This window comes from Mus caroli, unplaced genomic scaffold (assembly GCF_978045245.1).
Source record: "Mus caroli unplaced genomic scaffold, Mus_caroli_1 scaffold_5, whole genome shotgun sequence".
NCBI lineage: Eukaryota > Metazoa > Chordata > Mammalia > Rodentia > Muridae > Mus > Mus caroli.
Window position 1 is genome coordinate 1,061,323 of NW_028227260.1, and position 24,955 is coordinate 1,086,277.

Below are 24,955 nucleotides of genomic sequence, written 5' to 3' on the forward strand. Positions count from 1 at the left end.
TTTGGGGGGTACATCTGAAACCCCCTTGCGTTATTGGTGGAAGTTGTGAGTCACATAGGTTCTATTTCATGTATGTGGGTATACTGTCATTGTCTTCAAACACACCATAATGTGGCGTCGGGTCCCATGACAGATCGTTTTGAGACAACAAGTGGTTTCTGGGAATTGAACTGAGGACCTGTGGAAGAGCAGTCAGTGCTTTTAACTGCTGAGCCATCTCTCCAGCCCCAGCACATTGGTTCTAGACAGGTAAGATTAAGGTCACTTAGGCAATTGGGGAAGCTCTGAGGATCCCTGGTTCAGAATGGGCAGATCAGAAGTCCCCTTGGTCCATACAGTAGTTTGGAAGATCTGTGGTTCTTAAGCTTTAGGTCTAGACCTTACTAGAGAAGCATGCCTGGAGTGTATTTGAATTCCTGGTTTAGACAAAGTGTACCTGATGACTCCTTAAGCCACTGAGAGTGATTTAAGCCCCACTTCAAGCATGGGGGGAAACTGTGAATCTTCTTTTTGCTGAAGGAAAAATTCTGAGGTTTCTGTGTTAGAAACAGGACTTGGAGGACCCATTGACAGAGTGAGAATGTTGACGTATCCACAAACATTTTATAAACGATGCCATCCTTTAGAGGCAGAAAGGTTCACACCATATTGGGGCAAGTAGAAATGCCAAAGACTCTTGGATCTGTACAAGATCAAGTGTCGATTTGGAGAGGAGAGAAGGCCTGAATATTTCATTATCGAGGCTTCCTGGGAACCTAGAACACACATATCATGCAGGCCATGCAACAGCTTAATCAATCTCCAGTATGCTAGGAGGCATTTCCCAGCTAGTTCTCCTGATAAATCAGCTGCCTACTTCTGAACATGGCAAGGCTTTCTCATTTCTGCTGGCCAAATTAATGTCTGTGTCCTGGGTTCATGAACCAGCTGGCTACTCTTAGGATCTTCGACCTCAGGCACCCGGGTCCTGATCCTTGGACAGAGGTACTGAGGTCAGAGGATCAGAATAAGAAGCACTCAGTGCACCTTAGATCAAGGGAGTCGATTTGTCATGGACTAGATCAGATCTAGTAGGTAGGTCTAGGTCCTCAATGATCAGAAGAGTCACATAATATTCTCCATGAGGTGAAAATTATATAGCATGCTCTTCTGGCTACAAATTGTGAGCTACTCTTCATCAGAAAGGGGATTCTTGTCCTGCTTTTAGTCACAGGGGCATATATGATGCTTCAATGTGAATCTGAGGCAACTAGGAGTGGAAATTGTAAGTTTGATAGACAGTTGATGGGAAGAAATAGTTCTAAATTCATGTTGCTCATAAGGGGCATAGAAAGGGAAAACATGAGGGCAGCTTCTGGATCAAAAAAGAACTTAAAACGCCAGGGTAAGAGATAGTAGGGCCCAGGCCGCCCTCTTGAGATGGACTGCCTTACAGGTTCCATTTGGCAGGCTGGGAAGCTCTGGTGTGACCCTGGGCAGAAGGAGTAAGTCGTAAGCCTCCTAGAGCATTTTCGATATCTCTTTTGTCACAAAAAGTATCTGGGAGGCCCAGTTTCTTAGATGGGGCATTTGAGAGGTCACCCCTTTTAGCCTGAAGCATTCTGAGTCTTTCTGAAACAGGGATCACATAGCCAGTGACCCTCTGGTGAGAACTGGAAATTCTGAGTCCACATTGGTCTGATTGAGAAGGTCCTACACCTCCTTTAGGGGAGAGGGAAGAACTACAGCTCTACTTTTGCTGTGCGATCCTGTTGAGATTGATTTTCATATGACATGTATATTTGTGGCCTCCTAGGACAGAATGGTCACAAAGGGGGAACCCAAATTCATATTGTAATGATGGGTCTCTCCAAGGACAGGAGAGAGCAGGTACCACATCCTCTGCTTGACATATTGTAGGTCTGTACTATCTTTGCATAACAGAGAATGTTTCAAAAGGGAATGTGGTACTCCCTTTTGGAGGTATCAATCCCCATAGGGTAGGCACCAAAGCTATGGGATCCCGTTTGGCACTTCTGGAAGGTTTCCCTCCCTCTTGGACAACAGGAATATGTTTTGAGCCCTCCTTAGTAGAAACAGGGTGGCTGATATCCTCTTGGGGTGATGATGAGAATTTCACCCCTCTACGGGGACTGTCTCTATCTGGAGATGACTCAATGTATTCTTGATCTGCAGGAGAAGTTTGCAGGGCTCCTTGTGTAAGAGAGGCTTTCCTCTGTTTTCTCCTGGTAGAAGTAGCGTGTCTGGGAATCTCATGAGGAGAGGTGGGATGCCTGAGGCTCTCTTCATGAGAAAGAGTGGTTCGCATGCACTCTTCTGTAGGGAAAGAGGATAGTTTGCCAACCTCATGCTCTGAATTGGGAGCTTGGGTGTCCCATTGGTCAGAAGGGGCTTTTTCTGATGGGGTTTCAGTAGACTTGGATGGTCTGTGAATGCCTTGGATTGGTAGGGGACTTCTGAGGCCCTCCTCATGAGATGGTGAGCATCTGCAGGCTCCTTTAGCAGAATTCGAAGTGGCGAAGTTTATGTTAGTCACAGTTTTAAGCTTTACACCTCTTTTCTTAGATTTGCAAGCTCTTACCTGCATTTTGTAAGAATGGCAGTGTTTCCAGCAGGCATGTTTTGAGCATACTGATTTCAGGCCTGCTTGATCTACAGAGGAAGGGCTTGGTCCAGTTTTCCACAATTTAGAAGGTGTGGGGCAATCCCCTGGAGGAGGAGAATGAGTGAGACGTTTTTTTACAAAGGACACTAGATCTGAAACTCAATTATGGTGATTTTAAGAGGGAGATGGGCCGGGCGGTGGTGGCACACGCCTTTAATCCCAGCACTTGGGAGGCAGAGGCAGGCCGATTTCTGAGTTCGAGGCCAGCCTGGTCTACAAAGTGAGTTCCAGGGCAGCCAGGGCTATACAGAGAAACCCTGTCTTGAAAAACCAAAAAAAAAAAAAAAGAAGAAGAAGAAGAGGGAGATGCTCCTTTGAGGAGTAGAGGTAGGACTGGATTCCTTTTCTGCATACTTGGAAGATAGTCTACTTTCAGCAGAAGAGATACATGTTAAGGCATCAAGTTCTGAAAGGCAGTATCTGATATCCGCTTCAGGAAGTAGGACAAGTTTCAATATCCTTTGGTTAGATTTGAAAGGTCTAGGGCTATTCTTGAGTTAAGAGGAATTTCTCTGGCCACCTTCATGAGGAAGGGTAGGAATAAAGTCCCCTTCTGCACAAAGCAACAGTCCCTGAAACTCTGTTGAAAAGGAAGTACCCACAGTTTTTTGGGGAGATGTCACAGGTTCTAGAGGCCCCTGGGCTGGTTGAGAAAGTTCTAGACTTTCCTGGGGAAATGCTGGTGTTCCCAGGATCCCTTGTTCAGATACTAAAGTGTCCAGAGCACCTTCACTGGATTTCAAAAGACACAGAGACCCTAACACAGATGGCAAAGCTTCTGGAGTCCCTGACACAGATTCTGAACTCTTTGAAATGGATTGTGTATATGTCAGAGGCTCTTCTGCGTCTGGACTAAGTGGTGAAGGAGTTGGTAATTTGGGAGAATCTTGTGTGGCTGACAAAGATTCTATGACCTCTTGGGTGACAGGTAGTATTTCTCCACTATTTTGCATACATGCCAGTGTTTCTAGTGTGTCCTGGGCAGAATCAGAAAGCCCAAGGTCTTCTGGATTGGATGGTGAATATCCTAAAGCCTCTTTTTCCAAACAGGGTCCTGGAGGCTCTTGAGATAACAAGGAAGTTTCTGGAAGCCCTTGGGAAGATATTGATGTTCCTAGTACACCTTGGGCAGACAGGGAAGGTCTCTGAGACATTAAGCCAGATTGTGACAATTTTAAATCCAATTGGACAGATGGAGAAGGTCCTAGACTCACTATGGTAGATGCTGAAATTTCCAAAGTGCCTCGTGAAGCATTGGATATTCCTGGCTTGCCATGTGTACAGGTACAACCTTCCAGATTCCCCTGTAAAGACAGGCAAGGGCCTCCAGCTTCTTGAACAGATAACAAAGGTCCTGGATTCACTTGAGCAGATAGGGACATTGTCAAAGGCTCTAGGACAGATGATTCAGATTCTAGTGTTCCTCGTCCAGATAAAGAAATTACCATGGGTCCTTTGGAAGAATGTATAGATCCTGAAGGATCTGAAGCAGATGGATCTGTTTGTTGAACCCTTTGTGTAGAATTCAAAGACTCATTTGGTCCCTGGCTTGAAGTTAAAGGACACCCTGTAGGTTTAGAGAGAACTAAAGGCTCTTCTGTGGAAAGGGAAGGATCCAAAAGGCTTAGGGAAGAAAGTGAGGAACTAAGTTGGTCAGAAATTGCAAGTTCCAGAGGTAAGTCACTGGATATCACATGTCCTGGGGTAGCTGTTGGAAATTTTTGTGCACCTGATGTAAATGATGAATAACCTAGAGTCCCCTGGGGAGGTGGCAAAGGTTCTACAGAGCCTTGTGTAGTTGCTGAAATCCTCAGAGATCCCTGGTCAGATCTCAAAGTCCTGGCTGTATTTTGAGCAGGGTGGGTATATCCCTGACACACTGGGAAAGATGGTGAGTCTGCTACTGTGTAGTGTTTAGATGTGGACTGAGTTCCTATACCTTGTGTATGTAAAGAAGGACTTGAAAACCTTTTGGAAGATGTAGAATGTTGGGTAGACCTTTGTGGACATGTGGACAGATATATGGTCCCATGTGCAGAGGGACTGGGACTCACACCTCCATGAGCAGAATCAGAAGATGCTGGAGTCCCTTGTTCTGAGAAGGAAAGACTCAGAGGATTATGAGAACATTCAGAACATTATGATGGATTCATCATTGCCTGGGCTGACATAGAAAGTTTCAGAGGCCCCTGGGCAGATTGAAAAGGTGCTAGATACCCTTGGCCAAATGGGAAAGTCTTTGCACCTCCTTGGGTAGATGAAGAATGTCTACCAGTTGGTAAAGTGGTGGCAAAGTTCCTAGGGTGGCTAAAGTAGACTGAGAAGTTGCTTCAGCCTTCCTCACTTGTGGCAAACGGCCTAAAGCACTCTGTGATTCTTCATATTGTGCCAATATCCCAGTGGCATCTGTTGAATTTTCCAGATTTCTTTGGTTGGAGAAAAAAGAACTTTGCATGGGCAAAGTTCCCTCTTCTGCCCTGGAAAGTTTTTGAAACGATGGCAAAGCTTCTAGAACCACTGGAATAGGTACAAGATGCTCCTGAACATCCAGTACAGGTGGGCAATGTCCTACAACTGATGGTGAAAGACAAAAGGTTTCTTGAGATTTCTGGCTAGGGAGGAAAGATCCAGTATCCCTTGGGAAATCTGGGGATCTTTGTGCAAAATGTTGGGCAGTTGGGGAAAATCCTACATCTGTCTGTCAACAAGTTGGAGGATGCAAAGTATCTTGAGCAGATGAAACATTTTGTGCATTCCCCTGCTTAGATATGGGCAGTTTTAGAGACCCTTGGGCAAAACAGAAATGTCCAAAAGCCTCTTGGGAAGATGAGGAGCCTAGGGTTCCTTGTGAAGATAAAGAACTTCCCAGAGTCATCTGATCAGATGACACAGAGTCTGGTAGCACCTGAGTATTTTGGGTAGGCCCCAGATGTCCTGGAGTGGGAAGCGAAGTTCCCACAGTCTCCTTTACAGACATGGACATTCCTACTGTGGCTTCTGCAGATAAGGAATTCCTCAAAGTGCCCTGAGCAGATGTGGAAGGCCCTAGAGTTGTTTCTTTAGACTTAGTCACTTTCACAGCACATTCTACGGATAAACATGGACCCACAGGTCTTTGCTCAGATCTCAAAGATGATGGAGTTACATAGAGTGATACAGAAAGATGCAGATTCAGTCCAGAACATCTGGAAGTGTCTGAAGTCCCTCCAGGAGATGGAAAATTTTGATTTTTTTTCCCGAAAATGATGAGGAAGGTGCTCAATGCAGTAGAGCCCCTTAAGCAGATCTATGGGTCATTGCCTGGACTGAGATGGAAAGTGTCAGAGGCCCCTGGGCTGATTCTAAATGTGCTAGGTTCCCGGGACCAGATGGGAAAGTTTCAGCACCTCCTTGAGTAAAAGATGAATGTCTACCAGGTTCTCAAGGTGATGGTGGCCAAGTACCTAGAGTAGGCAAAGCAGATGTAGAAGATTCTGTATCCTCCCTCACTTGAGACAAAGGACCCAAGATAGTCTCTGTGTGTTTACATTGTCCCAAGTCAAAAACCCCTGTGGAATCTCCCGAAGGTTCTAGATTACTGCGGGTGGATGACAAAGAACTTTGCACAGGCAAAGTCCCCTTTGCAGCTGTGGAAAGGTCCTTAGACTTTTGAGAGGTTAGCACATATCCTTGAGAGTCTTTACTAGGTAGAGGATGCTCCTGAGAACCTAGTACAGATGGTGAGTGTGTTACATCTGCTGGTGAATATGAAATGGAATTTTGAGATTTCTGGCTAGGTAGTAACGGCCCAATGTCTCTTGAGGAAACTAGGGATCTTTGTCCCGAATGGTCAGAAAGGGGAGAAAACCTCCTAGCTTTCTGGCAATAAGTTGGATGTTGCACAGTCTTTGGAAAAGATGGCACAGTTTGTACAGTCCCTTGCTTATTTGTGGACTGGTTTAGAGACACTTGGTCAGAAAGGGAATGTCCAAAACCTCTATGGAAGATGAAGAGCCTAGAGTTCCTGGTGAAGATAAAGAAATTCCCAGAGGCTTCTGATCAGATGACAAAGACTCTGAGACCACCGGAGTGATTTGGGTAGACCCCAAAGGTCCTGGAGTGGAAGGCAAAGTTCCCACAGTCTGATTTGCAGACATGGCCTTTCCTACTGTGGCTTCTGCGGATAAGGAATGCCCCTTAGGGCCGTGAGTACATGCAGAAAACACTACAGTTGTTTCCCTACATTTGGTCCCTTCAGATAAGCAAGGTCCCACAGTTCCTTGCCTTTAATCCTACTCTTGGGCGGCAGAGGTAGGTAGATTTAAGAATTCAAGGTCAGCATGGTCTACAGAGGGAGCTCCAGGACAGCCAGGGCTACACAGAGAATCCCAGTCTCCAAACTCAAAAAAAAAAAAAAAAAGTGTTTGAGGATTTTGGATTCTTATATATATATTAGAACTTAAGGGTTTGATAAAAATGGGTTTGTAGGGTTTTTAGAAGAATGTTTTGGAGGTATTTTTGATTTTCATGGTTTTAGTGTATGTTTACAGTTCTTTCCTATAACTTTTAAGGATTTTAAGGTGTTTTAGTGATTTTCAGTTCTTATTAGGCTTTAGTTTATTTTTTTCAGGATTTTAATGTTTTATTTAGGTGTTTTTAGTGTGTTCTTGAGTATTTTTTGAAATTTTTATGATTATATTTTTTGGGATTATGAGTTTTAGTGTTGCCAGGTAGTGGTGGTCCATGCCTTTAATCCCAGCAATTGGGAAAGAAAGGTACTTGAATTTTGAGGTCGAGGTCAGCCTGGTCTACAGAGGGATTTCCAGGACAGCCAGGGCTACAAAGAGAAACCCTGTCTCCAAAAACTCATATAAATAAATAAATAAATAAATAAATAAATAAATAAATAAATAAATAAATAAATAAGAAATACAGACAGACAGTCAGACAGACAGAAAAGTTTTAAAAGGATTTTGGCTTTTTGTGTATTTTTTTAGATTTCAAGGGTTTTTTTTTTTAAAGGGTTTGTAGAGTTTTTAGAAGAGTATTTTATAGTAGTTTTTTGGTTTTTGGGTTTTTTTTTTGGATTTCAGTCTTATAGTGTATTTTTAGTGTATTATCTTGATTTTTAAAGGATTTTAGAGTACTTTAGTATTTTGGGGTTTAATCTAGGCTTTATTTTATTTTAAATTTTTAGCATTTTACAGTACTTATTAGGGTTTTTTGTTGTTCTTGACTTGTTTTTTAAAAATTTTAGGGTTTTATATTTGTGGTTTAATTGTTTTAGGGCTGCCAGGCAGTGGGGGTCCATGCCTTTAATCCTAGCAATTGGGAGGCAAAGGTAGATTGATTTTTGAGTTTGAGGCCAGTTTGGTCTACAGAGGGAGTTCGAGGACAGCCAGGGCTACACAGAGAAACCCTGTCTCCAAAAACTCCAAAAACTCAAAAAAAAAAAAAAAAAAAAAAAAGAGTTTAGGGTCATTTTTGGGTTCTTGTTTATTTATTTTTTTTTTTAGAATTTTATTGTTATTAGTTAAGGGTTTTGTAGGGTATTTAGAAGAGTGCTTTAGCTATTTTTGTTTTTAAGTGTTTTAATATATGTTTAAATTTTTTGGTTTATTAAAGATTTTAGGGTTTTTAATTTTTTTATTGATTTTCAGTTCGTATTAGGCTTTAGTTTATTTTTTAAGTGTTTTACTGTTATATTTAGTTTTTTTTAACGTGTTCTTGAATATTTTTTTTAACATTTTAGGGTTATATTTTTTGGGTATATAAGTTTTGGTGTTGCCAGGCAGTGGTGATCCATGCTTTAATCCTACCCAAGGTAGGCAGAGGCTGGTAGATTTCTGAGTTCAAGGGCACAGCGGTCTACAGACTGAGTTCCAGGACAGCCACAGATACACAGAAAAAAACAGTCAAAAAAGAAAAAAGAAAAAAAAAAAAAAGAAAAAAGAGTTTTAGGGTCACGTTTTTATTCTTCTGTATTTTATTTTATTTTTTTAGAATTTTAGTGTTTTTTAAGAGTTCTGTAGGGTTTTTAGAAGATCGTTTTAGATTTTTATATTTTGTTTTTCAGGCTTCTAGTGTATTTTTAGGTTTTTTAATTATTTTTTTTTCTTTTAAGGATTTTAACGCATTTTAGGGCTTAGTGGTTTTATTTAGGCTTTATTTAAATTTAACTTTTTTAGCATTACTCTGTATTTCTTAGAATTGTGTTTGTTGTTGTTGTTCTTGATTTTTTTATTAAAAATTAGGGTTTTATATTTGGGGTTCAATTGTTTTAGGGTTCCCTGGCAATGGTGGCCCTTGCCTTTAGTCCTAGAAATTGCAAGGCAGAGGTAAGTGGATATTTGAGTTCGAGGCCAGCATGGTCTACAGAGGGAGCTCCAGGACAGCTAGAGATACACAGAGAAACCCAGTCGTCAAAAATTCAAAAAAAAAAAAAAAAAGAAAAAAAGAAAAAAGAAAGAAAACAAAAGAAAAGAAAAAAGAAAGGACGCAGAGGTCGTGGATTTCTGAATTTGAGGCCAGCCTGGTCTACAGAGTGAGTTCCAGGACAGCCAGGGATAAGCAGAGAAACCCAGTCTCGAAAAAACAAACAAACAAAGAAAGTTTTTTTTAGGGTTTTGGGATCTTCTGTTTATTTAATTATTTATTTATTTATTTATTCATTTATTTATTTATAGAACTTAAGGGTTTGTTAAAAATGGCTTTGTAGGGTTCTTAGAAGAACGTTTTGAGGTATTTTTGGTTTTCAGGGTTTTAGTGTATGTTTATAGTATTCGTATATTTTTAAAGTATTTTAGGGTGTTTTAGTGATTTTCAGTACTTATCAGGTTTTCGTTTATTGTTTTAGGATTTTACTCTTTTATTTAGGGTTTTTTTTTTTCAAATTCTTGCGTATTTTTTAAATTTTTAGGGTTATATTTTTTGGGTATAAGAGTTTTAGTGTTGCCATGCAGTGGTGATCCATGCTTTAATCCCACACAAGGGATACAGAAGCAGGTGGATTTCTGAGTTCCAGGCCAGCCTGGTCTACAGACTGAGTTCCAGGACAGCCAGAGATACACAGAGAAAACCAGTCTCCAAAATTAAACAAACAAACAAACAAACAAAAACAAAACAAAACAAAACAAAAAACAAAAGGAGAAAAAAGAATTTTAGGGTCATTTTTGGGTTCTTGTGTATTTTTTGTTTGTTTGTTTGTTTAAAGGGTTGAAAGTGGGTTTTTTTTTGTTTTTTTTGGGGGGGGGCTTGAGGAATATTCTTTATGATTTTTCTATTTTGTAGTTTGCTATTTTGTGTTTGTGTGTGTGTTCTTGAGTATTTTTATTTTTTTTTAAAGTTATATTTTAAGGGTTTAAGAGTTTTAGGGTTGCCATGACTGAAATCCCTGCACTTGGGATGTAGTGGTAAGTGGATTTTTGAGTTTGAGGTCAGCCTGGTCTAGAGAGGGAGTTCGAGGACAGCCAGAGATACACAAAGAAAACCAGTTAAAAAAAAAGAAAGAAAAAGAAAAAAACCCTGAGTTTTAGGGTCATTTTTGGGTTCTTGTGTATTTTATTTTATTTTTTAGAATTTTAGTATTTTTTAAGGGTTTTTAGAAGATTGTTTTAGATTTTTATTTTTTGGTTTTAAGGATTCTTGTGTATTTTTAGGTTTTTTTTTTTCTTGTTTTTTTTTTGTTTTTGTTTTTTTAAGGATTTTAATGTGTTTTAGAGTTTTGGGTTTTTTTTTTAGGTTTTATTTTAACTTTTTTTAGCACTATTCTGTATTTCTTAGAATTTTGTTTGTTGTTGTTTTTATTTGTTTTTTAAAAATTAGGGTTATATATTTGGGGTTCAATTGTTTTAGGGATGCGTGGCAATGGTGGCCCATGCCTGTAGTCCCAGCAATTGGGAAGCAGAGGTAGGTGGATTTTTGAGTTCCAGGCCAGCATGGTATACAGAGGGAGCTCCAGGACAGCTAGAGATACACAGAGAAACCCTGTCTCCAAAAACTCAAAAACTCAAAAAAAAAAAAAAAAAAAAAAACTCAAAAAAAAAAAAAAAGAAAAGAAAAAAGAGAGAAAAGAAAAGAAAAAAGAAAGGAAAAGAAAAAAATGTTAAGGACATTTTTGGATTGTTGTGTACTTTTTTTTTTTTTTTAGAAATTTGGTGATATTTAAAGGGTTTTTAGGGTTTTCAGACGAGTGTTTGAGAATTTTTTTGGTTTTCATGGTTATAGGGCAAGTGCAGTGTTTTTTCAAAGATTTTAGGCTTTTTTAGGGTTTTGGGGTTCTTTTTTAGGCTTCACGAGTTTTTTTATGGTTTTACAAATTTTGGGCGGAGGCATTTGGTGTTTCTAAGAATTAAAAAAAAAAAACTGTTAGGGTTTTATTTTTGGAGTTTATGAGTTTTAGTCTTGCCAGGAAGTGGTGGCCCTTGCCTTTAAACCCAGAGGTCATGGATTTCTGAATTTGAGGCCAGCCTGGTCTTCAGAGTGAGAAAGATGGATGAAAGAAAATTATTTTATTGACATTTTAGACTTCCTGTGTATATATATTTTTTTAATTTTAGGGTTACATTTTAAGTGTTTTTACGTTTTTTTGAAGATTATTTTGGTTTTCAGGGTTTTAGTATATGCTTAGCTTTTGTTCTTTCAGTTTGTTTTTTTTTTAAATGAGTTAGAGTGTTTTTTTTTGACTTTAGGGATATTCTTTAGGCTTTTTCTATTTTTTTAGTTTATTATTTTGTGTGTGTGTTCTTGAGTATTTTTTAAAATTTTTTAAAGTTTTATTTTTGGGGTTTATGAGTTTTACTGTTGCAGGCAGTGGTGTCCCATGCCTTTAATCCCAGCAATTGGGAGAGAGAGGTAGGTGGATTTTTGAGTTCTAGGCCATCATGGTCTACAGAGTGAGCTCCAGGACATCCAGGGCTACAAAGAGAAACCTAAGCTCCAAAAACTCTAAAAAAATAAAATAAAATAAATAATAATTAAATAAATAAATAAGAAAAAGAAAAAGAAAAAGAAAGAATGAAAGAAAGGAAGGAAGGAAGGGAGAAAGAACAAAAACTTTTAGGGTCATTTTGGCTTCCTGTGTATTCTTTTATTTTATTTATTTATTTGTTTATTTATTTTAGCTTTCTAGGGATTTTGTTTAAAGGGTTTGTAGAGTTTTTAGAAGAGTGTTTTATAGTGTTTTGGTTTTCAGGCATCAAGTGTAGTTTTAGTGTTTTTTCTATTTGCTTGTTTTTTTTAAAGGATTATAGTGTATTCTAGGGTTTGGGGGTTTAATTTAGGCTTTATTTTAGTTTTTATCACTTTACTCTATTTCTTAGCTTTTTTTTGTCTTTGTTCTTGATTTTTTTTTAATTAGGGTTTTTTATTTGGGATTTAATTGTTTTAGGGTTGCCATGCAATGGTAGCCCATGCCTTTAATCCAAGCACTTGGTGGGCAGAGGTAGTGAATTTCATAGTTCAAGGCCAGCCTGGTCTACAGAGGGAGATCCAGGACAGGTCATAGAGGACTAATATCCAATATATACAAATAACTCAAGAAGCTGTACTCCAGAAAATCAAATAACCTTACTAAAGGATGTGGTATAGAGTTAAACAAAGAATTCCCAACTGAGGAATACTGAATGGATGAGAAATACCTGACAAAATGTTCAATATTCTTAATCATCAGGGAAATGTAATTCAAAACATCCCTGAAATTCCACCTCACATCAGTCAGAATGGCTAAGATGAAAACTTCAAGTTATAGCAGTTCCTGGTGAGTATGAGGAGAAAGTGGAAAACTCCTCCATTTCTGATGTGATTGCAAGCTCGTAAACTACTCTGGAAATCAGTCTGGCTGTTCTTCAGAAAATGGGACATAATACTACTGGTAGATCCAGCAATAACTCTCCTGGGCATAAACCCAGTAGGTGTTCCAACTTTCAATAGGGACACATGCTCCATTATGTTAATAAGATCATCATTTATATTAGCCAGAATCAGGAAATAACCCAGATGTCCCTCAACAGAGGAATGGAAAAGTTGGTACATTTACCCATTGGAGTACTACTCAGCAAATAAAAACAATGAATTTATGAAAGTATTAGGCAAATAGATGAGATCCATCATCCTGAGTGAGGTAACACAATCAGAAAAGAGCACACATGATATGTACTCACTGATAAGTGGATATTAACCCAGAAACTTAAAATACCCAAGATACAATTTGTAAAACGCATGAGACTCAAGAAGAAGGAAGACCAAAGTGTGGATACTTTGTTCCTTCCTAGAAGGGAGAACAAAATACCCATGGAAGGAGTTACAGAGACAAAGGTCAGAGCTGAGACAGAAGGAAGGACCATCCATGGACTGCCCCACTCGGCGATCTATCCAATAAACAACCACTAAACCCAGACACTATTGTATACACCAGCAAGATTTTGCTGAAAGGACCCTGATACAGCTGTCTCTTGGGAGGCTCTGCCAGTGTCTGTCAAATACAGATGTGGATGCTCACAGTCATCAATTGAATGGTACACAGAGCTCTTAATGAAGGAACTAGAGAAAGTACCCAAGGAGCTAAAGGGACCTGCAACACTATAGGAGGAACAACAATATGATCTAGCCACTGCCCCTCCCTCCCCCAACAGAGCTTTTGGGTTCTCATGCTGCTGAGTTAAACTTGGCCTTGTGCAGGGGTCTCAGAGATCAGGGAAGATGGGTGGTGTAAGGGAAGCTTTCCTGTATGTGTCTGGAGTCTGATGAAGGTGCAGAAGAGGTTTAAATGTTTTTGTTGTTTCTTTTCCCATTTTTCGGTGTTAGCCTGTTTTGTACCATTCCAACATCTTTTAAATTGTATTTTATTGCCTGTCTTCAAGTGAATTATTTGTCTCCTTTCTAAGGGCTTCTACCTGTTAGCCTGTGGTTTTCTGTATTTCTTTAAAGGTGTTAATTTATCCTTATTAAAGGTATTTGTCATCTTCATGAGATGCAATTTTAGCTCATATTCTTGCTCTTCATGAGTGTTTAAATATCCAGGGTAGGAAAACTCGGTTCTGATAATGCCAAATTACATTGACCTCTGTTGGTTATGTCCTTTTATTTTTCTTTCACCATCTGGTCATTTCTGTTGTTAACTTGCCTGGGTATCTGGGACTCGATCAGTACTCTTTGGATACAAATAGTGTAGTGTGTCCTGGATTCCAGGAGTCCTCCTGGGAGTCAGGAAGTGCTGTATCTGGTTAAGGCATGCCTTAAATGTCTTTACTTGGTGCAACCATCATATCCCACTGTCTCTGATTTAGAAAGATCTAATAGGAGCCACGTTGGCTTTCGGGTCTGGGGAAGGCATATTGATCTTCAATAGTTTCAGTTGGAGATGCAAACTGGAAAGACAATAGTATTCAGGAAGAGCTCGATAGATACCTCATGTGCTTAGCTCTGTGGTGGTCCCAAATGATGTGAGTATTCACCTGAAGGGCTCACCTATGTTCTTAATTATGGAAGATCTCCTGTCAGCCAGGTAGGTTGATAGGGGTGGAAAGTAAACCCTGCTTTCATAAGTTCGGACGACAGATGTTCTTCAGGTGTAATTGTTATGTAATATTGAAATTTTTTTTGGATATTCAATATTAGTATAGTTATGTATATGGGACAATGAAGATTGGAATGGAAATTGGACCCTTTATTGTAAGCTAAGTTCTATGGATTAAGAGATTTTAGGGGACACCTTGGAAGAATCACCATCAGCATTCCTGCATGTATGTTGAGTGTTAGTGAAGTAATATGTGATGCCAATTATGATGCATTGGGTTAAAAATCCTGTGTCTAAAAAAGCTATAACATGTCAGATTTAGTTTCATTAGAATAAGTTGAATTTTCTACAAAAATCATTTAAATTATAATAGACTGAGATGTTATTTATAATGAAGAAACTGAAATTATATTTGTTGGTGCATAGATATATAATGGGCATCACATTGCCTTGCAAATATCTGCGGTTCATGAATGACATCTTTGCTATTGCATATGTAATTCATGAAAGAGGATGTCTTTCCATCCATGTAGATTGATGAGTGCAGATACTCAAAAGTACTTCAATAATTTATATTAATCATACTTCTGTGCCATATTAAACCTTGTTTCAAGTGATTGAAGAATCACAAATCAGTATCTGATTAATGGGGAAAAACAGGATATGAATGGTTTAATAATAAATGACATCAAAATTTAAAGAAAATACAACAGCAACCTTTCTAAGATTATTCTCTGACTTGAAAATAGGATAGAGGCCATCACATGTTCCACATAGCATGACATGGAAACAGATATCTGATTTGAACAAGAAATAAAGGGACAAGAAACTGGAATGAAGCTATGGAATATCATCTGTAAAACATAGAAGAAAACTTTGTTTTATAAACACATAAAGTACTGTAGCGGATAGGTTAAGATTTCCACCCAACAGAACAACTTAAAGGAAAATAGAAACCAAAGAGTCCCTTGATAATCAGGAAGGACACGATGATGTGTGCTCTGCCCTCTTTCCTCCAAATCAAGTCTATAACATGAGCTTTAGGCAAAAAGAAAAGAGATTTTAAGAAATACTATTTGTGTTCCAAGCAACATGGAGGATGTCTCTGCAGAAAAGCACATGGAGCCTCACCTCTAAATCTGGGCAAATCCAAATTCAAGATTATTAAAGACCTAAATGTTTGACCTGTAGTCTTGTTGTAATGAGTATGGTATGGATCGTAGTCCATTGCTCATGTGGACCATATGACTTCTAAAAGAAGGCCACAGCCCAGGATGGCATTTCAATATCAGTCACAGCGAAGTAAAGAGTCAGCCTCCATGCACATTCCCAGTTAATTTGACATGGTATTAGCACCAGGTATATAGCAACTATAGAATATTACATCAGAACACTTAATTTACCAATCTACAATTTTGCAAATGTACTGAAACAAATGTACACTGAAATTGTTGTAATTCAACCGAAGTATAAAACAAATGTTTATTCATATTTACAAAGATAGTAAAATAAATTCCATAGCAGGATTTTATTATAATTCAGTGATATGCCAACCATTCAAAAATGGAGTTTAAGACTCACTTAATTCATTGAGGATATTATGAACGAAAATATAAGGTAGTTCAAAAATTACAAATCAAATAAATGCTTCATCTTTGTCACTCATTGGAATCTATCCAAATTACATAAATTAGCTTAACAGACATACATCTGTGTTGTTAAATATAATCCAATAGAGAAATATTTCAAAACAAATGTCAAGTACAACTAAATGAAAAGTATGAGGTATATGCTAACATTAGCAATACAATTCTATCTCTTAAATGACAACTAACTTCTTTACTTTGAGCAAAATATATGAAATTAGTCTCTAACTTCTTAATGAGGTGTGAGCAAACATCATCCAAAGAAATATTTCATTAAATGTCATTGACTGCCAGGCACTGATTATCAGGAAAGAGATCAGCATATCAGTGAATGTCTGCACAGGTATTGATATTGGACAGGATGGGTGTTCAATCTTTAAAAACCCAGGCATTTTTGGAATTAGCATATTGACATGTTCTCCAGATGGCAGGAATCACAGGAAGTTTGAGGAGATTTTGTAAACATGAGTGGCATACAATAGTATATGAACAACAGAGAGCATGGTCAACTCCAGGCTCAATGGTGCATGTGAGACTGCCCTTCCCTAAACTAGACAATGTGTTACATAATGTTCCATGATTAAACGCAGCATCTAAGTGATATGGAAGTTTTAATGACCTTCTCAACTTCTGTCACAGTATGGAACTTCTGATGAAATCCATTGTGTTCGTACATAATGGCTGTTGACACATGGTCAGGTATGAACTATACAGGAGAAGATTGTCCTTGGGATTTACTCTATGCACATGAATGCAGTCATGACCCCTGAGGGTAGAAAACATGATCTCAAAACATGTTTTCAAAAATATGTTGATGAAAAGTTTTCAGACCTCAGATGTAGAGCCTGAGGCCAGAATTTTCCCTATGTATCTAGGGAGCCTGCAATAGGAGGAATGGAAAGGAACTGTGAATATAATAAGTGGATCTCCAGACAGAAGTAGCCTTAATACAGACACATAGGTGTAACTGTGTGTGTGATGTCTTTCTACATCAGAAACGGATTTCACAACAGCTCCATCTTAGATCCTAACAGACATGAAGAAGGTCTGTGCTTTCACTATTTCATTTTTGTTTCTGAAGTTTTCTCTCATCCTGTGCTGTTTGACTGAACCCAGTTGCTTTTGGAGGATAAAGAATAGTGAAGATAATGATGGAGATTTGCAAAGGGAGTGTCATTTTTACCTTTGGGCAACTGAAAAATCTTATACTAATGGTAATTTTTTTAATTTATTTTCAAATTTTAGGTAAGCCATTAACTTTATTTAATGTATCAATGTCAATCTTTTGAAATATTTAGCTGTATATACAAACTGTGGGTTCTGTTCTCTTCCTCACCATGTAACTTGAAGAACCCCTGAAAATGAATTTTTATATCAATAACTATTTTATACTTTGAAATGTGTCACAGTTTAGTATAGTTTTAGTGCAATTATACTCAAGTTCACAGTGCTGGACAATGTGTAGTTCTAGATTCTCTCTGTGAGGCTTTTTTGATAATATATGTTGAAAGATATGTTTTCATCTGCCTTGAATTCACAATTCCCTCCTTTGTCTAGAACTCAATATGAAGAGACTGCATCACTGCCTATATTCAATTGTCTGCCCACGCCTCATTATGATCATGCATCTAAATGCTTTCATAAAAGTGTTACCTAATTCGGGTTTCCAACAGATGAACATGCATTGTTTCATTGAAATATTTGTGTATGGGTTGGTCTACTATACCTGGTTAAATATATAACATTACTTATATATTTGTGAATATACTTAAACTTTGCTTTATAAAATAGTCTTTAAATGAGCCTCTTCCTGCAATCCTGAATTTGATACTGAATGTGGAAAAGGAATGCTAGTCTTATATTCTGTTATCAGAATAATCTTTTTATCCAATTACACAAATGCACAAGCTCAGATTAGGTTTATTATCACTATCAGATACAAGGTCAATATTTCTATTAATTACTCAGTAATTTTATTATTATTTAGTAGTTAATATATATTCACAATTTCTTTCCACTCATCCTATGTCATGTGCCCTGGATACCTAGGTAAAATTCTGGACTTAATCTCTACATCTGAGGTCTGAAAAGATAAATCTAGGAGAATCATAGTAATTCTTGTGGAAAAGAACCTGTTCTCAATGTGGGTTTTAGGTCTGAGGTCCAAAGAGTGAGATGTTATCATTTGTGGCTGCAGATTATGAAGGAATGAGTGTTGAAATTTTTTTTAAAAAATAGAAATAGTAAGAACACACTAAAAGGTAACATTAAGTAGATGTGTACAACACCCTAAAGGATAATATTCTGGTCATATGGTATAACGTGTCATTTTGTATATATATCTTGAAATGGATAAATAAAATTAAATAAAATATATCCTAAAATAATTAGTCTGGCCGGGCATTGGTGGCTCACTCCTTTAATCCCTGCACTTGGGAGGCAGATTTAACATATCTCATATTACAAATCTTACAGTATTTGAAATTTCATATTTCAAACATCTCCCTTATTATCACTATGCCTTGTTTTAGAATTGCAGCAAGTAAATATGAGCTTCTTCTGGTAATGTTTTTTGCTACCGATGAGATCAACAAGAATCCTTATCTTTTACCCAACATGACTTTGATGTTCTCCATCATTGGTGGAAACTGTCATGATTTATTGAGAAATCTGGATCAAGAATATACACAAATAGATGGACATATGAATTTTGTTAATTATTTCTGTTAGTTAGAAGATTCATGTACCATAGGTCTGACAGGACCATCATGGAAAACATCCTTAAAACTGGCAATGCATTCTTCAATGCCACTGGTAAGAAATTGTGACAGTGAATGGGTTAAGAAAATTAAATTACATTTACAGGTGCCTACAAGAAAACTTGGAAAGAATGCATTTGTGGGTGTGCTGCTACACAAATACACACACATACATACACATTATATATATATGAATTAAATAATCAGTTCATAGATGTACTGTGCATACAGGTAAAATTGTGTTCTAGGAATTTTAGACTTATCAGAAATAGTCTAGAATCTAATAGGAATAATACATGATGTGTATAGTACAATCTTACTTTTCTTATCTAGAGTTCTGGAAGGTGAGTAGCATTAAATGTATATGAGTCTAAATATCCTAATAATCACATTCCTCATTGGAAGTTTCATCCTGTCTTCTATATCCTTTAGGTTTTCTTTGGAACATTTAATCCTAACCTACGCGACCATGACCGGCTGCCCCATGTCCATCAAGTAGCCACCAAGGACACACATTTATCACGTGGCATGGTCTCCTTGATGTTTCATTTTAGATGGACTTGGATAGGACTGGTCATCTCAGATGATGACCAGGGTATTCAGTTTCTCTCAGATGTAAGAGAAGAGAGCCAAAGGCATGAGATCTGTTTAGCTTTTGTTAATATGATCCCAGAAAACATGCAGGTATACATGACAAGGACTACAATATATGATAAACAAATTATGACATCTTCAGCAAATGTTGTTATCATTTATGGTGAAATGAACTCTACTCTAGAAGTCAGCTTTAGAAGATGGGAAGATTTAGGTGCTCAGAGAATCTGGATCACAACCTCACAATGGGATGTCATCACAAATAAAAAAGAATTCACACTTAATCTTTTCCATGGGACTATTACTTTTGCACACCACAGAGTTGAGATTCCTAAATTAAGGAATTTTATGCAAACAATGAACACTATCAAATACCTAAAAGATATTTCTCATACTATACTGGAATGGAATTATTTTAATTGTTCAATCTCCAAGAACAGCATTAAAATGCATCATATTACGTTCAACAACACATTGGAATGGACAGCACTGCACAGCTATGATATGGCCATGAGTGATGAAGGTTACAATCTGTACAATGCTATTTATGCTGCGGCCCACACCTACCATGAACACATTCTTCAACAAGTAGAGTCTCAGAAAAAGACAGAATACAAAAGACATTTCACTGCTTGTCAGCAGGTGAAGACTTACATTTCATTATGCTTAGATATATCAATGTGATCTTTTAAATGGAACCAGAGAAACAACTGTACATTTGTTAGAGATTATTCTCTCAGTGCAATGATTTGTATACTGCAAAAGCCCCTAATGATTTATTTACATAGATGAATTTCACCCACAAAGATAATATTTAATAAGAGACCATACATTTTTACGAATACCAGTGAGTTTTGTGAAAAGGTGTCTCACATTTCAAACAAATGAGTTCAAAATGTAGAATAGGAGCCAAGAGTTTTATCATAAAAGCCTTAAGTGATGACTAGACTAGAATTTTTTGCTGAAGAAAAGTTTTTCAGAAATTGATACATGTATGTGCTGTGGTTATTATTTAGCCATTTAAATTAACAATATACAAAAACATAAATTACTAAGACTGCACATTTTATTAAATTTATGTTAATTTTATATGAGTATACTGTATGTACATGAAAATAATTTGTTTATTTTCACAATTTCCAGATATTCAGACTTCCCCTTCATTCTCTCATACATGGCTTCACTTAAAAGAATTTTTTTTGACAAGAATGTTCACACAGACACACACACACGCAAAAACACACAGACATACACAGACACACACACACAGTTACTTGTTATCTAGTAATAATTTTTTCTAGCACATTTTATCTTTATCATTAAGTATATAAGTTTTCAGTTATCAATGAGGTATACTATATTTTTCTACACACATTTATTTCAATACAGCTGTCTCTTCTGAAAGTCATTAAGAAATTGGGGAATTCTTAATTTTGAATTACCTTTATTGATATGCTTTATTGATATTGGAAGCATGAATCTCTTCTAGGTGTCTTCCTTGATGAAAACCAGGGTATTTACGAACCCTGTTGGAGAACTGGTGAACATGAAGCATAGGGAAAATCAGTGTACAGAGTATGATATTTTCATCATTTGGAATTTTCCACAAGGCCTTGGATTAAAAGTGAAAATAGGAAGCTATATACCTTGTTTTCAAAAGAGTCATCAACTTCTTATATCTGATGATTTGGAATGGGCCATGGGAGGAACAGCAGTGGGTATACCATAATTTTTTCAGGTTATGTGTATTTTAAAATATAACACTCTGTGGTTAAGACCAATTGCTACTCTTGCAAAAGACCATCCTAAATTGCAATATGCAAAATTTGATAATGCTCAATTTCATGTAAATCTGGTAGTAGATGGATCACTGGCCTCTGGAATCCATGTTCAATAGTAACCAAATACCTGTTCACCTACAATGCAGGGATATATTTAATGATTTTAAAGTATAATGTATATGTACATATGATTAATGAAAAGTTTGTAACTATATATCATCCATGGGATATTTTTTTGGTTCTGTGCAAACATATCTATAGCCTAATTAAGTATATCACGCAGTCGTGAACATAAATGTTTCTCCAGATTCAAGGTTTTAGCTTTTTAATTTATATATTTTGTATTGTTTTTTATTTATTTATTTACATTTCAATGTTATCCCCCTTCGTGATTTCCCCTCCTCCGTGGAGTATAGCCTTATCTGGCATCAGTGGGAGAGGAATCCCTTTGGCCTGTGAAGGCTTGATGCCCCAGCACAGGGGAATGCTAGAGTGGTGAGGCAGGAGTGGGTGGGTGGGGAGCTCCCTCATAGATGCAGAGAAAAGAGAGAAAGGGATAGTGTGTTCAAGGTTTTCTTTTACACTTAGGAATACTTCATTAATTTTATGGGAGTCTTCTATAACATATTTTGTTTGTAGTCATAAAACTACTCTTTCTTGATTTACCCTTCTTTCTCCCTCCATACACCACAGTATTCTATTTTGTAATTTATAAATCATGAAAGAAATACTTGTGCCACCTAAACATTCTTTTTGGATTGATCAGTTTAGGAAGGAAAATTTTATAATTGCTACAACCTGAATGTTACATATAAAATATTACATGACACAGTAATTTTTGTGTGACATTCAGTGTGTTGCAGGGTAATATAAATAAAAATATGCCTGATACTGTTAAGTGATACTGGGTATCAGAGGAATATGTATAGCATTTCTGTTTGTGTCCCATATATCAATCTATAGGTCATTATTCATATGACAAATACATGAAATACACACTCACATGCATATTATATAACATTTATGCACTGCCTCAGGTTCCCTCCTCTGTGTGTAGTGTGATGTGTTCTGCCGGATTCAGGAAAATTCAACAGAAAGAAACAGCAGACTGCTGCTTTGATTGTGTTCAGTGCACAGAAAATGAGATTTCCAATGAAACAGGTACATGCTTGCATGCAGAAGAAAAAATGCTGAATTTGAATACCTTCTGTTTCCAAACTAGAAACATGAAATGGCCTAGATGCAAACTGAAGACCTAAACTCTCCATGATTCAGAATGTAAGCAGTTATATAATGTCAACTTCTTCTGGACTCAGCAAATAACTTCCAATATCTTCCTCAGTCAAGACATTTCTCTCACAATATGATGGTTATTGATTTTATATTATATATAAAGTGTTTAGACGGACCTACCTGGACAACAATTTTTTAAAGAAACATTTTAGATGTAATCTATGCATATGTTTATTTTTCTTTGATTCATTGTACATAGATATTTGGTCACCTGATGTGTCCACAATCTTTCCGTCCATCACCAAGCTTACTCTGTGAAAAAGATCAGATGCGCAGGGTAACAGTTGTTGTTTAATGAAATATATTTTAATAGGTTTAATGGACAAATGATTAAGTATTTCCTGTCAAAGGATTAGAACAAGAGTGCAGGTTTCAATAATGGAGCCAGAGATGGGCTAGTGCTTAGCTAAGAATACAGGGAGGAATGTTAACATCCATGAACTTCATGCCATGTAGCTTGAAATGCGTATTTGCGGAGTAAGAGATTGTAAAACAATGAGAGGGACTTGCATAGGTCTATGAGGTCTACAGCTTCAAGAATGAAAATATTCCTTTTTGCAAATAGTGTTTAAATGAGGAATTGTATGTTCTGGTTCCTATGTGAAGACACAGACAAAGACACAAACCACAGAGCAAACAAAGCACATGATGCATTTCATCAACTGACACCAGTACTGATGTCTGCACACTACCTTTGTCTGTGAATAATGTATTTATGTTTGGAGGAATTAAATACTCTGAGATTATTACTATTAGTCACCATTTTTTTTATTTTTATTTAATAAGTATTTTTTTTCTGTTGTACTTCCTCTGTTGCTGTTTTGTTTGATGACAAACATAGGTTAGTACAGAGCAATCTTAAGTAAGTGGTTGTATAGCAAATAGGAATGGAATAGATGCTCAACACCAAAATGTTTATTAATATTTCCTATGAATAATACAAATGTAAAATTATTTCCTATGTAATTATGATATCGTATAAGGGTTTATGTCCATTTACCAGCAGATATGGAACAGTGTGTGAGGTGTCCAGATGATAAGTATGCCAACATAGAGCAAACCTACTGTCTCTCAAGAACTGTATCATTTCTGGCTTATGAAGATCCACTGGGGACGACCCTAGGCTGCATGGCACTGTCCTTCTCGGCCATCACAATTCTAGTCCTCATCACATTTGTGAAGTACAAGGATACTCCCATTGTGAAGGCCAATAACCGCATTCTCAGCTACATCCTGCTCATCTCTCTAGTCTTCTGCTTTCTCTGCTCGCTGCTGTTCATTGGACATCCCGACCAGGTCACCTGCATCTTGCAGCAGAGCACATTTGGAGTATTTTTCACTGTGTCTGTTTCTGCAGTGTTGGCCAAAACAATAACTGTGGTCATGGCTTTCAAGCTCACTACTCCAGGAAGAAGAATGAGAGGGATGTTGGTAACAGGGGCTCCTAAGTTGGTCATTCCCATTTGTACCCTAATCCAACTTGTTCTCTGTGGAATCTGGTTGGTAACATCTCCTCCCTTTATTGACAGAGATATACAATCTGAACATGGGAAGATGGTCATTCTTTGCAATAAAGGCTCTGTCATTGCCTTCCACGTTGTCCTGGGATACTTGGGCTCCTTGGCTCTGGTGAGCTTCACTTTGGCTTTCTTGGCTAGGAACCTTCCTGACACATTCAATGAAGCCAAGTTCCTAACTTTCAGCATGCTGGTGTTCTGCAGTGTCTGGATCACCTTCCTCCCTGTCTACCACAGCACCAGCGGGAGGTTCATGGTGGTTGTGGAGGTTTTCTCAATCTTGGCTTCTAGTGCCGGGTTGCTAATGTGTATCTTTGTCCCAAAGTGTTATGTTATTTTAATTAGACCAGATTCAAATTTTATATATAAGTACAAAGATAAATTTCATTATTGAAATATTCATACTATGAAAATGTTAAATGATACTCAACATATTTTTTCTTTGTTTTAACAAAAGTAGTACTTAATCTTATAAAATTTTAAATAATATTCAAATTTGAACTTAAAAACAGGACAGAACTGTCTATTGTAATAACAATTACCAAACTTTGGTGAAAAATGGTGTCATCCATAAGGACACAATTCTGAAGATATTGAGAACCAGGAATCTCAACTGAGGAAATGCTACAATCATCCTGACCTGTGGTTTTGTATGTAAACCATGAACTTAATTAACGATTAATATAAGGTGACCATACTGACTGTGAACACTACCATCTGTAGGCGAGTTGTTCTTGGAGTTATAAGAAAAAGGTCTGAAGACAACATGGACGTAAAGCCAGTAATCCCCATTATCCGTCATGCTTTCATGGAGTGCCTGCATCCAATTTCATGCCTTGGCTTCATTCAATATATTGTGACCAAGGTACATAAGTAAATAAACACTTTGCTCACAAGCTTCTTTTGATCACTGTGTGTGTGTGTGTGTGTTTACAATAACGGAATATAAAATATCAACAAAAAAGTTAAATTGTTTCTGTTGAGATTTAAAATATCATCGATTACTGATGCAATGAAAGGCACTTATTTGAAAAGAGAAACAAGGGTGAATATTAGCAGTGTCAAGTACAGTGACAGTATTGCCTATGACAGCACAGAAGCGCTGTACTTTGGAATAGCTTTAAAATGTACTGGACAGATGTTAAGAATGTCAGATAACATTACAAAGAAAGAAGTATTTTATTAAAGGGACAATGCATATCAGAT

General features: G+C 37.3%; 1 protein-coding gene across 1 annotated transcript; it reads left to right on the plus strand.

The window, feature by feature from the left end:
• Positions 1-16,763: 16,763 nt before the first annotated feature.
• Positions 16,764-24,554, plus strand: LOC147004460 (vomeronasal type-2 receptor 116-like). The gene is given in 6 exon segments (XM_085837525.1): positions 16,764-17,050; positions 18,337-18,619; positions 18,997-19,800; positions 20,648-20,872; positions 21,977-22,100; positions 23,236-24,554. Coding segments are annotated over 6 exon segments (2,553 nt in total). The 5' UTR covers positions 16,764-16,841; the 3' UTR covers positions 24,144-24,554.
• The last annotated feature ends 401 nt before the right edge of the window (positions 24,555-24,955 follow it).